This window comes from Nymphaea colorata, chromosome 1 (genome assembly GCF_008831285.2).
Source record: "Nymphaea colorata isolate Beijing-Zhang1983 chromosome 1, ASM883128v2, whole genome shotgun sequence".
In the NCBI taxonomy this organism is placed as follows: Eukaryota; Viridiplantae; Streptophyta; class Magnoliopsida; order Nymphaeales; family Nymphaeaceae; genus Nymphaea; species Nymphaea colorata.
In genome coordinates this window covers 11,067,107-11,080,638 of record NC_045138.2, presented here as the reverse complement: position 1 = coordinate 11,080,638, position 13,532 = coordinate 11,067,107, and the positions used below count along the sequence as shown (strand labels likewise).

The 13,532-nt window shown below is 39.2% G+C and overlaps 1 protein-coding gene across 2 annotated transcripts; it reads right to left on the bottom strand.

Moving 5' to 3' along the window:
- Positions 1–500: 500 nt before the first annotated feature.
- On the bottom strand, positions 501–6,408 carry LOC116245964 (zeaxanthin epoxidase, chloroplastic-like). 2 transcript variants are annotated; one of them, XR_004170628.2, is made up of 11 exons: positions 5,751–6,408; positions 4,316–4,478; positions 4,097–4,171; positions 3,923–4,023; positions 3,654–3,769; positions 2,632–2,843; positions 2,379–2,470; positions 2,179–2,283; positions 1,980–2,083; positions 1,077–1,122; positions 501–931 (listed from the first exon to the last, which is right to left on the bottom strand). XR_004170628.2 is itself a non-coding variant. In XM_031617608.2 (11 exons), exons 1-11 carry the CDS (start codon positions 6,266–6,268, stop codon positions 902–904), a joined length of 1,572 nt encoding a protein of 523 aa, XP_031473468.1. In that variant the 5' UTR covers positions 6,269–6,405; the 3' UTR covers positions 599–901. The 2 variants fall into 2 exon arrangements, 1 of the variants encoding a protein (XP_031473468.1); XM_031617608.2 differs by having other exon boundaries at positions 599–931; positions 2,169–2,283; positions 5,751–6,405.
- Positions 6,409–13,532: the final 7,124 nt, after the last annotated feature.

Genomic DNA, 13,532 nt, shown 5'->3' with positions numbered 1-13,532 from the left:
ATTTTTTATAGTCGATTTGCATACTTTATTGTGAGTTTGAGGTTATGGAGTTGTAGAATATTTGTAATGTGTCAATTAGCCTACAGATTATGTTAAACTAGGTGATATACACATAGATTTATGATTCTTTAGTTGCTTTATTTTTCCTATGTCACTCGCTTTGTTTTCGTCTTTTATTGATTATTCCTATTTTACAGGGCATAAGGCAGAAAACCAAAGTGTTGTGGGCAAGCAGCAAAAGCTAAGTTTTTTCTTTTTCTAACGGGGTCACTACATAATTTTCAAATCAAATTTTTGAAAATGCTGAGTAGCAAAATTTTACCAGGCTGCCCGTTTAAAGTATAAAATCAAGAGTTTTTCATTTTCTTTAATGTATCAGGCTTTGATTTTTATTGCGGTTTCATTAAAGCTTAATTCATTATAGTAGGCCATTCAGCATTATCTCTTTTTTGTTGATATTTCCCTTTTATCGAGGCAATAAAATAGTCTAATTTTGTTCACAAAGAATTCAATTTTCATTCCCTAAGATCGATCCAGTTCATTATCTTGCAAGAACTGGTTTTCCGGTTTTTAATTCATCTTTTATGGAAAATATTGATTTTAAAAAGGCATAGCGGAATTTTGGTTAATATGCGAAGGATGCATGCCCTTACATTTCATGTAGTTCTTATTTCCCTCTTCTCTATCAATCAAAACCAACAATAATAGGCAGTCTGAGACCTCATGTCCGCTTCGAACATAATGGCATTGGACAAACAGTCTAAGACCTATTGTCTTACTGACTGCCTGTCTCAAATCACATATCCATGAACCACATTCCCAAAGCAAATAAATACTCCCTTCATGTATAATGTGCATCCTTGAGAAACTTTCCCAGCATGTGCTTTTACTTTGCCTCTCCTCACGTAGCAATTTTGCAGGATGTTCTTCGCTGTGCACCATGTCAAATAAAGAATGGCATGAGTAGTTACCTTCTAGAATGTGTAGATATAAAACTCTGATGCCAACTGCTCGATTAAAAGGAAAATCACAATTCCCCATGAATTAACTCTATTGAAGTGGGAAAATGGACTTACATTATCCGAGAGTCTACATTTCCGCACATGGTCTGCAAGCTCAGAACTGGGACACACAAAAAGTAACAAAAAAGCTTAGACATCAGAGCCGATAAATGGGGAATCCTACAAATGAATGCCAAATTCCTTTTTTGATGCACTCGCTTTAAGTTAACCAATGAGAAATGATTATCCAAAATTGATGTTTCCAGATGCTCTAATACTTCAACAGTTTCTAAAACAAATGGCTGATGTGCTCTTCTTTGTGCTTTCACTGAAATCATCATATAAGATAAAACTAAATCTTACAAACTCACCCAATATATGTTAGAAACGAGGAAAACAAATTATGGTGCTTTGACAAAGGGTGCTTTCCTCATTCTTTAGGGCACAAAAACAGTATTAGATCAGAATCGCGTTGCAAAACATCATCTTCAAGCTCCTTGGCCGGACATGTTATTACTATATCAAAGTCCTGATTTTACCTTCATCATCACATAAACTGTAACACACAAGTTCTTTTTTAAATACATTTATCAGCATGCACCAGCATGTTGCATTGATTCTCAAGCTGCTTTCACTTTTTGGCAATTTAGTAGCATAGAAAGTTAATTTGGGTTACCATTCCTTGAGTGCTGAAACTTTTAATAGCTCAGTACATTCAGATGCTTTCATACCTTTTAGGCTTAGTGTGCTTGACATTTTCTCAAAAGATTAAGGTTTCCAATTTTTTCGACTGTGGTAAATAAAAATCTAAAGTTCGTTTTCCAGGACATCAGAATAACTATAGCACTTTGAGGAAGTTATTTCATTTTATGTTGTGACCATCGCATGCTTTTTACAGATTGAAAATCTTTTCTGAGGTAAAATAGTTTTATGATGAGCAATCAAGAGTAACTGGATCACATTCTGGAGGATGCCTACCTGCTTCCAGTCAAAATCCAATACGTCAACATTTTCATCCCGCAAGAAATGAAAAGTTGTACCATTGCAATGAGTGGTTGTCTCATCCAGGGCTTTGACATAAACTGCAACAAGACCAATAAAGGGTAACTAACAGATTGAAAGACAGCCAAAACCCCACAGAATAATAGTAAAAGAAATCAACCATACAGGCACACGCCTCTGTTGTCTGGCTAAATAAGGCTGGTAGCTGCTGACCATTCTTGCTGCCATTCGAGACATTGCATGCATTGCACTAACTCGAGATATTCTTTTCCTCTCATATCTGATCATGGAATGCATGGAAACAACATCATGTTAGCAATCAAAATTCACAAGGACAGTAGCACCACAAGATTTAGCATTCTGTGTCCATATCACCTCAGGAGTGCAGAAGCTATCTCATCATTTGTTCCATCCTTCCATCTAACCTTAGATGCTTTTTCTAGCTCAACAACAAGCTGATAACTATCCTGCAAGAATGAAAACGGGTGCATGTCAGAGTACCTGATTGCTAATCTACAACATTTATCAATGGATTTTGGAAAAAATAAATCAAGCATGGTGCAGATGAACTTAGTAAGAGATGTCAAATGAAAGCACGGTTTCAAACGTGGCATCAGAAAATACATACTTCAATTGCCATGCAGCCACCTTGGCCCAGATTTGGTTGCATAGGATGAGCGGCATCACCTATTAGTGTCACACAACCTTGGCTCCAACTATGAATCATGTCTCTATCATAAATATCTCTCCGCAGGATCACAGATTCTGGCGTTGCCAATAGCAGGTCCACTACTTCATGACACCAATTCCCAAATAATTCCAAAATCCTTTTCTTCTTGCCTACAAAACACACAGCCATATATACACTGTTTGAACATGTCAAACTTATCAGCATTTTCATGAGCCAAGGAGAAACAATACAAAATTTTCCATGTCTTGCCAGAATTGTCATTTGATGATGTTCAAGCTTGTTTACCAACATTCACATTTTCAATGAGAATTTGTAATAGGAAATTGTACAAAATTCATAAGCATCATTTGCCTGTATATTATCTTTTCAGTTCAGCTGTTTGACTGGTTTCATGCCAGTTACTAAGTTTTAAGTGACCGTACAAGTGAAGCAGAAATTCATAAGGACACAACCTACAGATATGCAATTCAATGGCTTTAAAGGACTTCAATTTGAGATTGGAGTAAATTCACCTGCAAGATGGGTTCATCATTCACGTGACGGTAGACGTAGTACGGCTATATATTAGAAGCCTTGCAGAGAGGTGTTTCAATTGTACTCATAATGTTGTTGACTGTGCTATTCCTTCCATACATACATATTTATAAAGTTTATATGAAGATATTCTTTGTTCATGTCATATGCAAGATAACTATTTCACAACCGTGCATCAAAAGAAAATCAATTTTAAACAGATAAAATGGTGCACATCTTGTAATTCATTTGTGATCAATATTTCTGTTGGACTAACATCATTGATCATAAATAACAGAATTCTTTAACAAAGAAATGCAATAAGAACTACTTGCTACAAGCATCATCAAGTATGTCAACAACAAAAAGTTGGATAAATTTCAAATAAGAACTAAGAAAAAGCAACGTCTCTACTGTAGAAACATTCTTTAAGTAAACAAACATGCCTGCTGGAGGGTCTATATTTCCTGCTGGCTCATGATGGAATGCATACCATTGCATCTTTCCATGCCCAACATCTGACGAAACAAAATATTTCTTGTGGCCTAGAAACACTCGGTACCTTCAAATTTGGAAAATTAGATACAAGCTTACCTTACTTGATAATCATGTAGTATATCCAAAGATAAGGTATCATACAATATATTAAAATTGAAGATAATGTCAGGTGAAATTATCAGCAGAATAACTGTTTTTAGAAGCAAAAACTAGTTACCCAACACTATTGATATCTGGTGGCACAAAATCAGCTATTCCACTATAGCATGTATAGTTTGAATAAGATGCCTCTTGCCAGCCAAATAGCTTTTCACGTACCTGAACCAAGGAAGTAGACATAAAATCAACTTCTTAAAAGGTAATTAAGTTATTCAGTTTCTGTACTACCAACCTTCGACCATATTCCATCAGCACCAACCAAGACATCACCTTCAAATTCTCTCCCATCTTCAAGAATTACAGCGACCTGATTCATGTGAAAAAAGATGGATCATGAACAATTCAGTACGATAAATTTCTTTCCAGAAAAGGTGGGGCCGAACCATATCCAGTTTGATTATACTCCAAGGAGAAGATACTTTACCCAAAGAGAAAAAAATATTGGACTGACCTTACGAGCTTCATCTTTGAAATCCACAACGTTACAGTTGTTAAAAATATTTTTAGATCCAACAGCATGCACTAAAATGTCTTGCAGAGCTATCCGACTTATTACACGTGTTGCTGGAAGCCCTCTTTGTGCAGCTGGAGTAAAAAGATCATACTTAACATACCTAGACAGATGAATTAATTGAGAATCATTCATGATCTGCCATGTAATTGAAAACAAGAAGAGAAAAGGACAAAAGAAAAGCTTTTTCTTTACATTATTCTCCTGCTAAATCAAGCAAGATCATAAATGTTGTCAGTGATAATCAGAGTATGAACCTACAGCACCTCTCCGACAGACTAATATCCAACATAAATCAACAACAATAGCAGAATTTACTCAAATTTCCCACATGGTCACAGCTTAAGATGCACCATTTACCTGGTATCAGTTTCAAAGCAATCATGATCTGGTGGTCATAGAGGCTTCATCCCTTGGGCATGAAGTCAAAAGTTTGGAAGTGAGCATCTTGAACATAGCTTGAGCCTTGAAGTACCACAGACGGAGCCCAAATAAGACTCAATGATTGATATAGAGAAGTTCAGTAAGCTAACGTTGAAACAAAACCAAGTAATTTCACTTAAGTTCCATTGTAATTACAATCACTAAACCAATTTGGGTGTAATGACGTACATAAGCACAATAACTCATCCCTACTGTTTGAAGATCTCTACGACTTGGAGAACAAGGAAATTTTCATTTATCCAAGATCATTGACAAGTAAGGTGACAAAGGTCATCCTTCTCTATAGGTGATGATATAAATTCTGGATCAGATCATGTAAGCGCTCCAATCACTCAAGCATGGGAACTTCTCTGTCAGAAGTAAACATATGCCATATGCTGTTCCGAGAACCAGATAAAATAGCTGTGAAAAGTTGCAAGCAACGTCAATAAATCCTCTGTGGGCTAGACCTGATGCACCTTTTGTTGAGTAAAAGTGTGTTCTGCAAACTCTTGTCCTCAACACCATCTTAACATGATCCGTGTTTGCCAGCATAAATTCAATACAGAGGTTGGAGGTCCACAAATATATTTAAATAATTGACAATGCTGATGTTCCTTTCAGAACTTATCATATGTTTAAAGTTTAAACAGCACGGAATAATGAAATCAAATTTGCTTTGTAAAGTTCATCAACACCGAGCAAAATAATCAGGTCAATCATGAAACTGCATACCAAATCAGCACCACTTAAAGTAAACCTCAAGCAGCACTGTGAGTCGGAAAATTAAAACAGAGAAACAGAACAACAACGAAGACCAGGACCAAATCCTGGAAGACTAAGCGGTAGAACGATTTCCAACTCTCGACATAACCAATGGCAAAATAACTCATGAATGGAAGGTTAAATGTATGTCAGAGAAGAGTCCAGAAAACAATGAGAAGAGAATCACCAGCAACCGGAGATGCCATCTACGAGGCCGTTAATCCTGTTTCCGGTTATGCAGCTTGCGTCCATAATCCTCTCCGTCACCTCCTCATCAATGGATTCCAAGACAGCTAGAGCGTTACTCTGCAGCTGAATGGGTCCTCTGTGTCTCCCCTCTCCCCTGACAGCACTCATGTCTCTCTCGAACACCTTCACATCGAACCCTTTCTTCTTGGCCGCTATTGCGACAACCAGGCCAGCAATCCCACCTCCCGCAATCAGAATCCTCGTCTTCTTCGTCTCCTCCACTCCACCACCCACCTCACATCTGAAGGAATTTCTTGTTCGCCTCAAACCCACTACGTTCCCGCTGTTGCATTTGGCAATGCCAACTACATGCTTCTTTTGCCATTGGACAAATCCTCTTCTATCTACTTCGGTGCCGCATCCTACCGTTCCTACTTCATCTCTCCTCCACGTATCTCCATTTCTGTGACAACCATGATGATGGGGAATGAAAGCAGCAAGTTTCAGGCAAGCCATGAAGATCAGAAATCAGACTGTGGGCACTGAAAATGAATCTCCAGGCAGAGCTCCACCTGGACATACCACCATGTTTGGTTTTTTTACATGTTACGCAGACGCGACCTGACTTCAGGATCCGAACTGTACTTGGTTGGAAAGTTGACATGAGGTGACCACACCCAGGCAACCACATCGTATTCGACATTTGGCCCCTGCCAAGAAGGTCCCACAACAAGTCGGTCTCGGGCTTTGGAAATCTAAGTTAAATAAATAAATAAAGAAAAGCCACGCAGAGGAAAGCGTAGGATGCAAATGCAACCTCTTTGGCATGGGTCGGTGAGTGATTGCGAGATATTTCCCCTTTTCGCTTAGATCATGTAAGAATTGTTGCGGGCTGCTGGAGGCACTTTATCCTTTATTCATTCGCGCCAACCCTGCATATATTATCAATTAAATACTTGAAAAAAATGTATTGGCCTTTCTGATAATGACAAAAACTAAATTGTAGATAAGGCTGTTCAAGAGCCGAGCTCATCTCGAGTGGCGTAAGCCACAGGTTGGCTTGAGCTCAGGCTCAAGCTGACTGACATCAGCTCGGCTAGAGCTTGGAGAGTTCCAACTCGGCTTGGCTAAGCTTGAATTGTAGATGCAAATTTAATGTTTCCTTCATGAAAAAGACTCATCATAGGCCATCAAACGGGCTTAAAGTCCAAACAACTAAAGTACAAGTCTTTCCATGTGAATGTGCTGTGTATACGTCAGCTTGTTGGCCCTCGAATTTCTCATGAACGAGTTCAAAAGCTAAACTACAAGTCTTCCCATGTGATTCTGTTGTCTGTCACCGCTTTTCGGATAAGAACTTTTTCGTATTAATTGTGGGGCTGCTTAGTTAGTCCACCCTCCTGCATGGTCCAAGCATAAGTGGCAACAACGCCAGACCCCACTTTGCGGTGGAACGTGCACTCATGAGAAGAGGGTTGTTTGATTACTTTGAAAATGTTTTCCGGCAGGAATTTTGCTCAAAAATTTAAGAAAAATTATAAAAAAGAATCATTCCTACCTATTTTGATGCTATACTAATGGCGTTTCCATCAGAATTTTGTTGTCTGATGCTATATTAATGGCGTTTCCATTAGTCATGTTTAGGTCTCTCTGTCATACTTAAGAGAAGTCTAGTTTTTCCTTGTTCTTTTTTTCTCCTAATCACTGTTTCACAGTCGTCATGATCTGGGCAACGTGCCTGCACATGCCTACAAATATTTTATATTCAATGTTGTCAATAGAAGCACCATTCACCTGCTTTTACATAACGTGGCCGGGTTGGTAGATGTGGCCGTTATGCTCTTGGGCTATATGGGGTAGAATTTTAGACCAAATTAATGGCGCACTAACTCTTCTCATGCCAGTCTATGAGGCAAGAAGGAAAAAGAGAGTTTCAGCTATCCTTTGAGGTGCTTTCACTCACCTATAAGCACTGTTCATCAAGGTAAGGTATCCAAATGACGGCTTCGTTTCTTTTCTGGAGCACTGTTCATTGAAGTAAGTTGTGAAATGATGGCTTTTAAGTGAAAAAAGTGGAGACCGTAGCCTAGAATAAATTATTTTGCTGCAAATTCAAGAAACTCTTGCATCTTCTTGTTTTTGACATGTGTTGGGAAGTAAGTGCTGAATAAGGAATCTCTGAACTACTTCTATGAGATCGATTGTTGGCCTGCAAACCGAATCTCACGGGTCGATTGCCACCATCTTTTGGCGTCACATTTCAACAAATAAGAGTCATAATTAATTGTCTCCTTCTGGCATCTTTAGAAGCTCGAAGATGCGTTCAACATCTTCAATCCATTCCTCTGCCTAGTTTGGGCTACCATCTCTAATAAAGACAGGCGGTTGCATTGACATAAATTGCTTGAATGACACCGAAGAAGCCTTCTCCTTAGGTGGTGCAGTAGTGTCTCCTGTAGGAGATGCATGACTCCTTTGATTAGTAACCATCGACTGTACTAGCGAGGTCAGTGTCTGCAAAGTTGTTAGCAGTATAGTCTGTTGATCAATAAGTGGAGTTTGCCTTGGTGGGGTTTGGGCACCCACACTAGTGTGGACATACTGTTACCCTGACATACTATCATCCAATAGGGTATGCGCATCTGAATGGGCCGAACTTGGCTCTCTTTGTGCCTCTGTAATCGGCCCAACTTGCTTTTTACCCCTACGTTGGTACTCTGTCAGTATAAACAAGAACTCTCATTATCAAACAAGGATTATGTCCAATTTTTCAAGTCAAATCACAAACGTGCATTAACACAATATCTCAAAACATCAATCATATTATGTACGTATATATTACTGTAAAATCAAAACTGCAATAAAAATTCAATCAAGTAGCACATACCTTGACAACACAGCTTCACAGATAAATTTTAACTCACATCCATAGTGGGCTTTGCCATAACTCTGACACAACAATTCAAAAGAAAAGGAGCTATGTAATTCAAAGACAATGGGGCAAACTTTCCATTATATAAAGAATTCTTGTTTATACTAAATCACTTCACATTTCATGATAACCCATATGACAAAAATACCTTAAAAACACAATATTGGTGCCTAATAAAAAGAAGACATCAATAAGACCAAAATAAGATGTGCGGCACTACCATAGACCCAAAACCTCCCTTGTAGGACGTGAGTAGAGCCATTTGATCAACCTGCAGCCTCGGGTCCGCAAAAACCTGAAAAAGAAAGATAACTGAAGGCTTTGCCTTTGTAGTATGGCAACAAGTCAAATAAATCCCTAACCCTCTAAGGTAAGTGCTCAAATATAAGATAATCACAATTATAAAAGCAAATCACCATCATATCGTGATAGGGCATAGTCACATAACTTGTCAAGAAGACCTCTCACATATATCATGACATGTAAAGGCCACTCACTGGCCGTGCCTAACACTTTCATTAGTCACATGCACTTCATTCATAAGCACAACATTCACATTCACTTCATTCACATTCTTTTTCATTTACATTAGCTACAGTGAATTGACAGTTCCTGTGAGTGCAAACATAGACCGCGGGCGGCCTACAGCTGAGAGACAACTCTCATGGTGGCCCAAAATAATATGGATCCATTCACACTATAGTGAAAGAGCACTCGTCCATGAATGTGTGAATTTAAAGGAGAGATGCTCAGCCTTTCCTAGGACCCCCAGTTTGGGAATGTGGGATCTCAATGCTTCAAACACATCACACAACGGTACCCTGAGGCCTTGCACCACCTGTGTTCCGAGCAGGCGAGAACAGTGGTGAAGGTGCAACAACTCCCAAACACATTGCCACAAGCCACTGGCCTCTCATCTCTTATTCTTTCTTACTTATCATTATGAAAGCATATTCACAAAATGACTGGCTAGCTCATGAGGTTGGTTCACTTCACGAGTGTACCCACACATCCAATTGCCTTCACACGAGGACTACACATAACATTAACATTCTTAGTTACATGTCATAACATTATGAACACAACTACTCTTCAATTCATTCATTTGTATCATGCCCATGGCAATGTACATGCAATATACCACAACATTCACATTAATAAAATACATAAATCACATCTTTCAAAACTTAGCCAAACCATAGAGAGTAGTCTCGATCTGTGATTGACTCATATTTGTCCTATGCAGTTATCATTCTAGGATGCTTTCTAATGCACAATCAGGGTCGAGGAAATACTCAACTCAATACCCTATCTCATCTGTCCTAAGCAGTTATCAATTTTCAATTTTAGCATGCACATGCAATTGCATAGTAATTTTCAAAACAAAACTTATCACATAAGCATTCAATTCTCATTTATACAATCATTCAATCACATGATCCAACGATCCTAAAAACATACATTCAAAAGTTGGCCCCAAACAAGGATTTGCCTGAAATGCCGACATACATACCTGTCGCACGTCACCAAAATATTCAAAATGCCTCAAGCTTTAAATCTGGTCGCTCAAGGTCTATTGGACGTACCGGTGTACCTGCAAATGCAATCAAGCGATAAGTTCTCTACTCGCTTCACTTTACAATTTATATAAGTATGAAACATAATCATTGAGACATGTTATCGCCTCAAGAGGGTGTCAACAAGTAGTTTCAACCCATAAAGCCCTCCAATAGGCTTCTTCCCAATTATTTGAGGTTGTGACCAAACATCTAAACTCAAGGCTTCGATCAATCTATCACTAACACATTTATCACTTGCTTTCCTTAGTTGAGACGTCTTCCCAACATACACACTCTTTTCCAACCAACACGTATTATGCACATCGACAATAGCGTGCGTCATGTGTTCACAAGGACGGTCCTACAACTTCTCCATGATATCAAATCTCTATCATGCTTCCTAATTGCTTTCAAAATCAATGCATCATGCTAAAAAGATCATTATAGACATGGATCATCGTTCCTCCAAAATAGTCCTAGACTTTCCCCCAAAATAGCAATGTCGCCAACATGCATTATACTTCATCTAATCTTAAGTCCAGCATGCTCAATTAATAGTTATACATGCTCCAACAGTAAATTTTAAATAATTTAAGCTCGATTGGGTCTCCTCACCCCAATCTTAAAGTCCAAACTATCGTAGTATTCCCGATAGCCACCTCAAATTCTCAATTGATCCCCAACGGCTAAAATCATTCAATGCCACCACCACCAATGCCTTTGATACTGATACAAGAGGAAAGAAGCGTCCCCAAGCTGCAATTCCAAACCCAACAACAGTAAGTAGATGAAAAATAGTGAAAGAAAGTTAAAAAAGGGTGTGCCGAGAGAAGAAGAAATTCGGCTGTGACATAGGTTGTTGGGTTGAGGGAGATAGGGCAGGTGTGAGCGAGACAGAGTATGCAGAGAGGGAGAGTGCGGGAGAGTTGCGAAGGAAGAAGACCATGCAGGAGAGAGTGTGTGCAAACGAAGAGACGAGAGTGCAAGAGAGAATGCAGAGAGAGAAAAATGTGAGCAGGGACACAAGAGTGTAAACGGAGAGGGGAGGCTGATCGAAAATGGCAAGGGGGAGATGGACAACATGCTCAGGAAAGAGGGAGGGGGACATGATCAGGGGAAAGCAGGGAGAGCGTGAAGGGGACTGACTACGAGAGGACGAGAGGGGTCATGAGAGCTGTAGGGAGAGAACTCGGATTAGAGAGGAAGACGACATAGAAGAGTCAGGATAGAGGGGGAGTCGACAAAGAACAGTGAGCGAGAGAAAATAGAAGGGATAGAGAGAATGGAAGGGTTTACTGCAGCGCCGTGGCCCTTCACCTCTGCGAGTACCTCAACCGTTGCAACCACCATTCACCTCGTCACTGCTGCCACTCCATCCACCTCTTGTTTCTCTAAGTCGTGTGAACCAGCGAGAGACGAAGAAGAGGGAGACACTGAGGAAGGCGAGGGAGAAGAGCCCTCGCATCGGGCTCCCACGCGGATGGGTTCAGGTCAGGTCTGGACCCGATCCGGCCCACCTGCGAAGGTTAGCCAAAATTTCATATCTCATTTTAGATAATATGTGACATTTAGGTGCATTGACTTTTCATCATATCAAAATATCAATTGGATTGTTCTTTGAATAAATAGGTTCCTCCAAAATATCAAAATATGCACTAACCTTGTGAAGATTCTTTAAGAAAATCAAATGATGCACTACTTCCTTGAGAGAAAACTCTACTGCTGAAGTGAAGTTAAACACATAATTATGCTTATCAACATTAATAAAATAACTAGTAGAATGTGTCTTTGATGTATAAACATTCTTGTACTCATTATAAAGATCATAAATATAACTTTTGATTGTAGGGATATATATACTCATACGCTTCATCTTTATAAAATTGTTTATAATAAAACTTTGATATGATGAAAAGTCAATGCACCTAAACTTAATTATCTTTATAAAATTGTTTATAATAAAACTTAATTATCTTTATTTTTAACCTCTCTATTGGGTTGGCTCAGCCAGTCTAGCCACCTCAAGTTCTTGATCAATTATCTATCTTGACCTTCCAGTCACTATGTTCCGGACACATCCCCACCATCACATTGTACACACCATCCTACAAGGAGACTTAGACACATTGATCTTTCCCATAGTCGTTCCTACTCCAAGATGGCACTCAGAGTGGTTGGAGTAGTTCTTGATGGCTTATCCCAGGTATCTTGATGACTGCGGATTGGAGACAGTTGGTTTCCCACAAGAAGGAGGTGAATGACTGCTGATTCAAGCACTAGTAAAGAGAAGGAACCCCTACATGAGAAAATTTTGTTTTCCATGGAAAGAGATGACACCACTCTTAAATGAGTTCTCTTATGTCCTCAGCCTCCCCAACCTAGTAGGTGACATCAGAGAGCCAATGGAAAGTCTATTCTTCATAAACAAAAGGGTGATCAACTACAAGGAGCTACTTCATAGGCTGACTGGATTCATCACGTGAAAAACTTGAAGTCAGAGAACAGAAGTGTACATATTCAATTCATAGATATCAACGCCCACTTACAAGGCACCACAAAGCATATGTTAGCCCAACCAAAGTCCATATAGGAGAGGACTCGAAAGGCCATGTGTTTGTGTACCATTGGACTGCTTATCTTCACTAATGGGTAGAGTACATTGAACCTTCACACACTTTAGTTATTCAAGATGTGAGGGACCTACCGCACCAGGACCTTGTTAAGATGTTTTGCCTTTTATACAACATACTTACTAAAAACACCAGAGATGCAAGATTTCAAGTTGTATAGCAATTACACCCTCTCTATACATGCATATCGTCAAATGTTGGATGTTCCATTCTTTGGGATATTGTTTACTTCTTTTGATGTCCCGAAAGGAGATCCCACCATCATCGATCAACATTTGGGGTCTGAGGATTGGAATCACATTAGCACTTTGGCAGCAGCAAACTGGTCGACCATTTAGAGGGTCTTTGTCATGATCGACCTAGTAGGTCTAGATTGTACTTGTCATGGTGGAGGAGTGTCACTCCCCATCCCTATTGTCGTTGAGTTTATTCTTATACTCCAAACATTTTGAATAAATACAATTATAGTTTTTGATTCTCCTCTTTTTTATGTGCCATGTGCTTCTTGTCTCGTCTTCCTTTTCAAACATCAACAAAGAACACTTCTTTCTGTGTCTCCATGTGTCGTCCATCTTTTCTTTATGACTGCAGTTGTATTCAAATTTAAAAGGTTAAACATAAAGGAAGTAATGCAAACAACAAAAGTTATAGCCCAAGCA

Coding starts and splice junctions, on each gene's coding strand:
- LOC116245964 (XM_031617608.2), bottom strand. CDS start 6,268: ATGGCTTGCCTGAAACTTGCTGCTTTCATTCCCCATCATCATGGTTGT. Junction 4,024..4,096: donor CTGATGGAATATGGTCGAAG/GTTGGTAGTACA, acceptor TCCTTGGTTCAG/GTACGTGAAAAGCTATTTGG. Junction 3,770..3,922: donor CCAGATATCAATAGTGTTGG/GTAACTAGTTTT, acceptor CCAAATTTGAAG/GTACCGAGTGTTTCTAGGCC.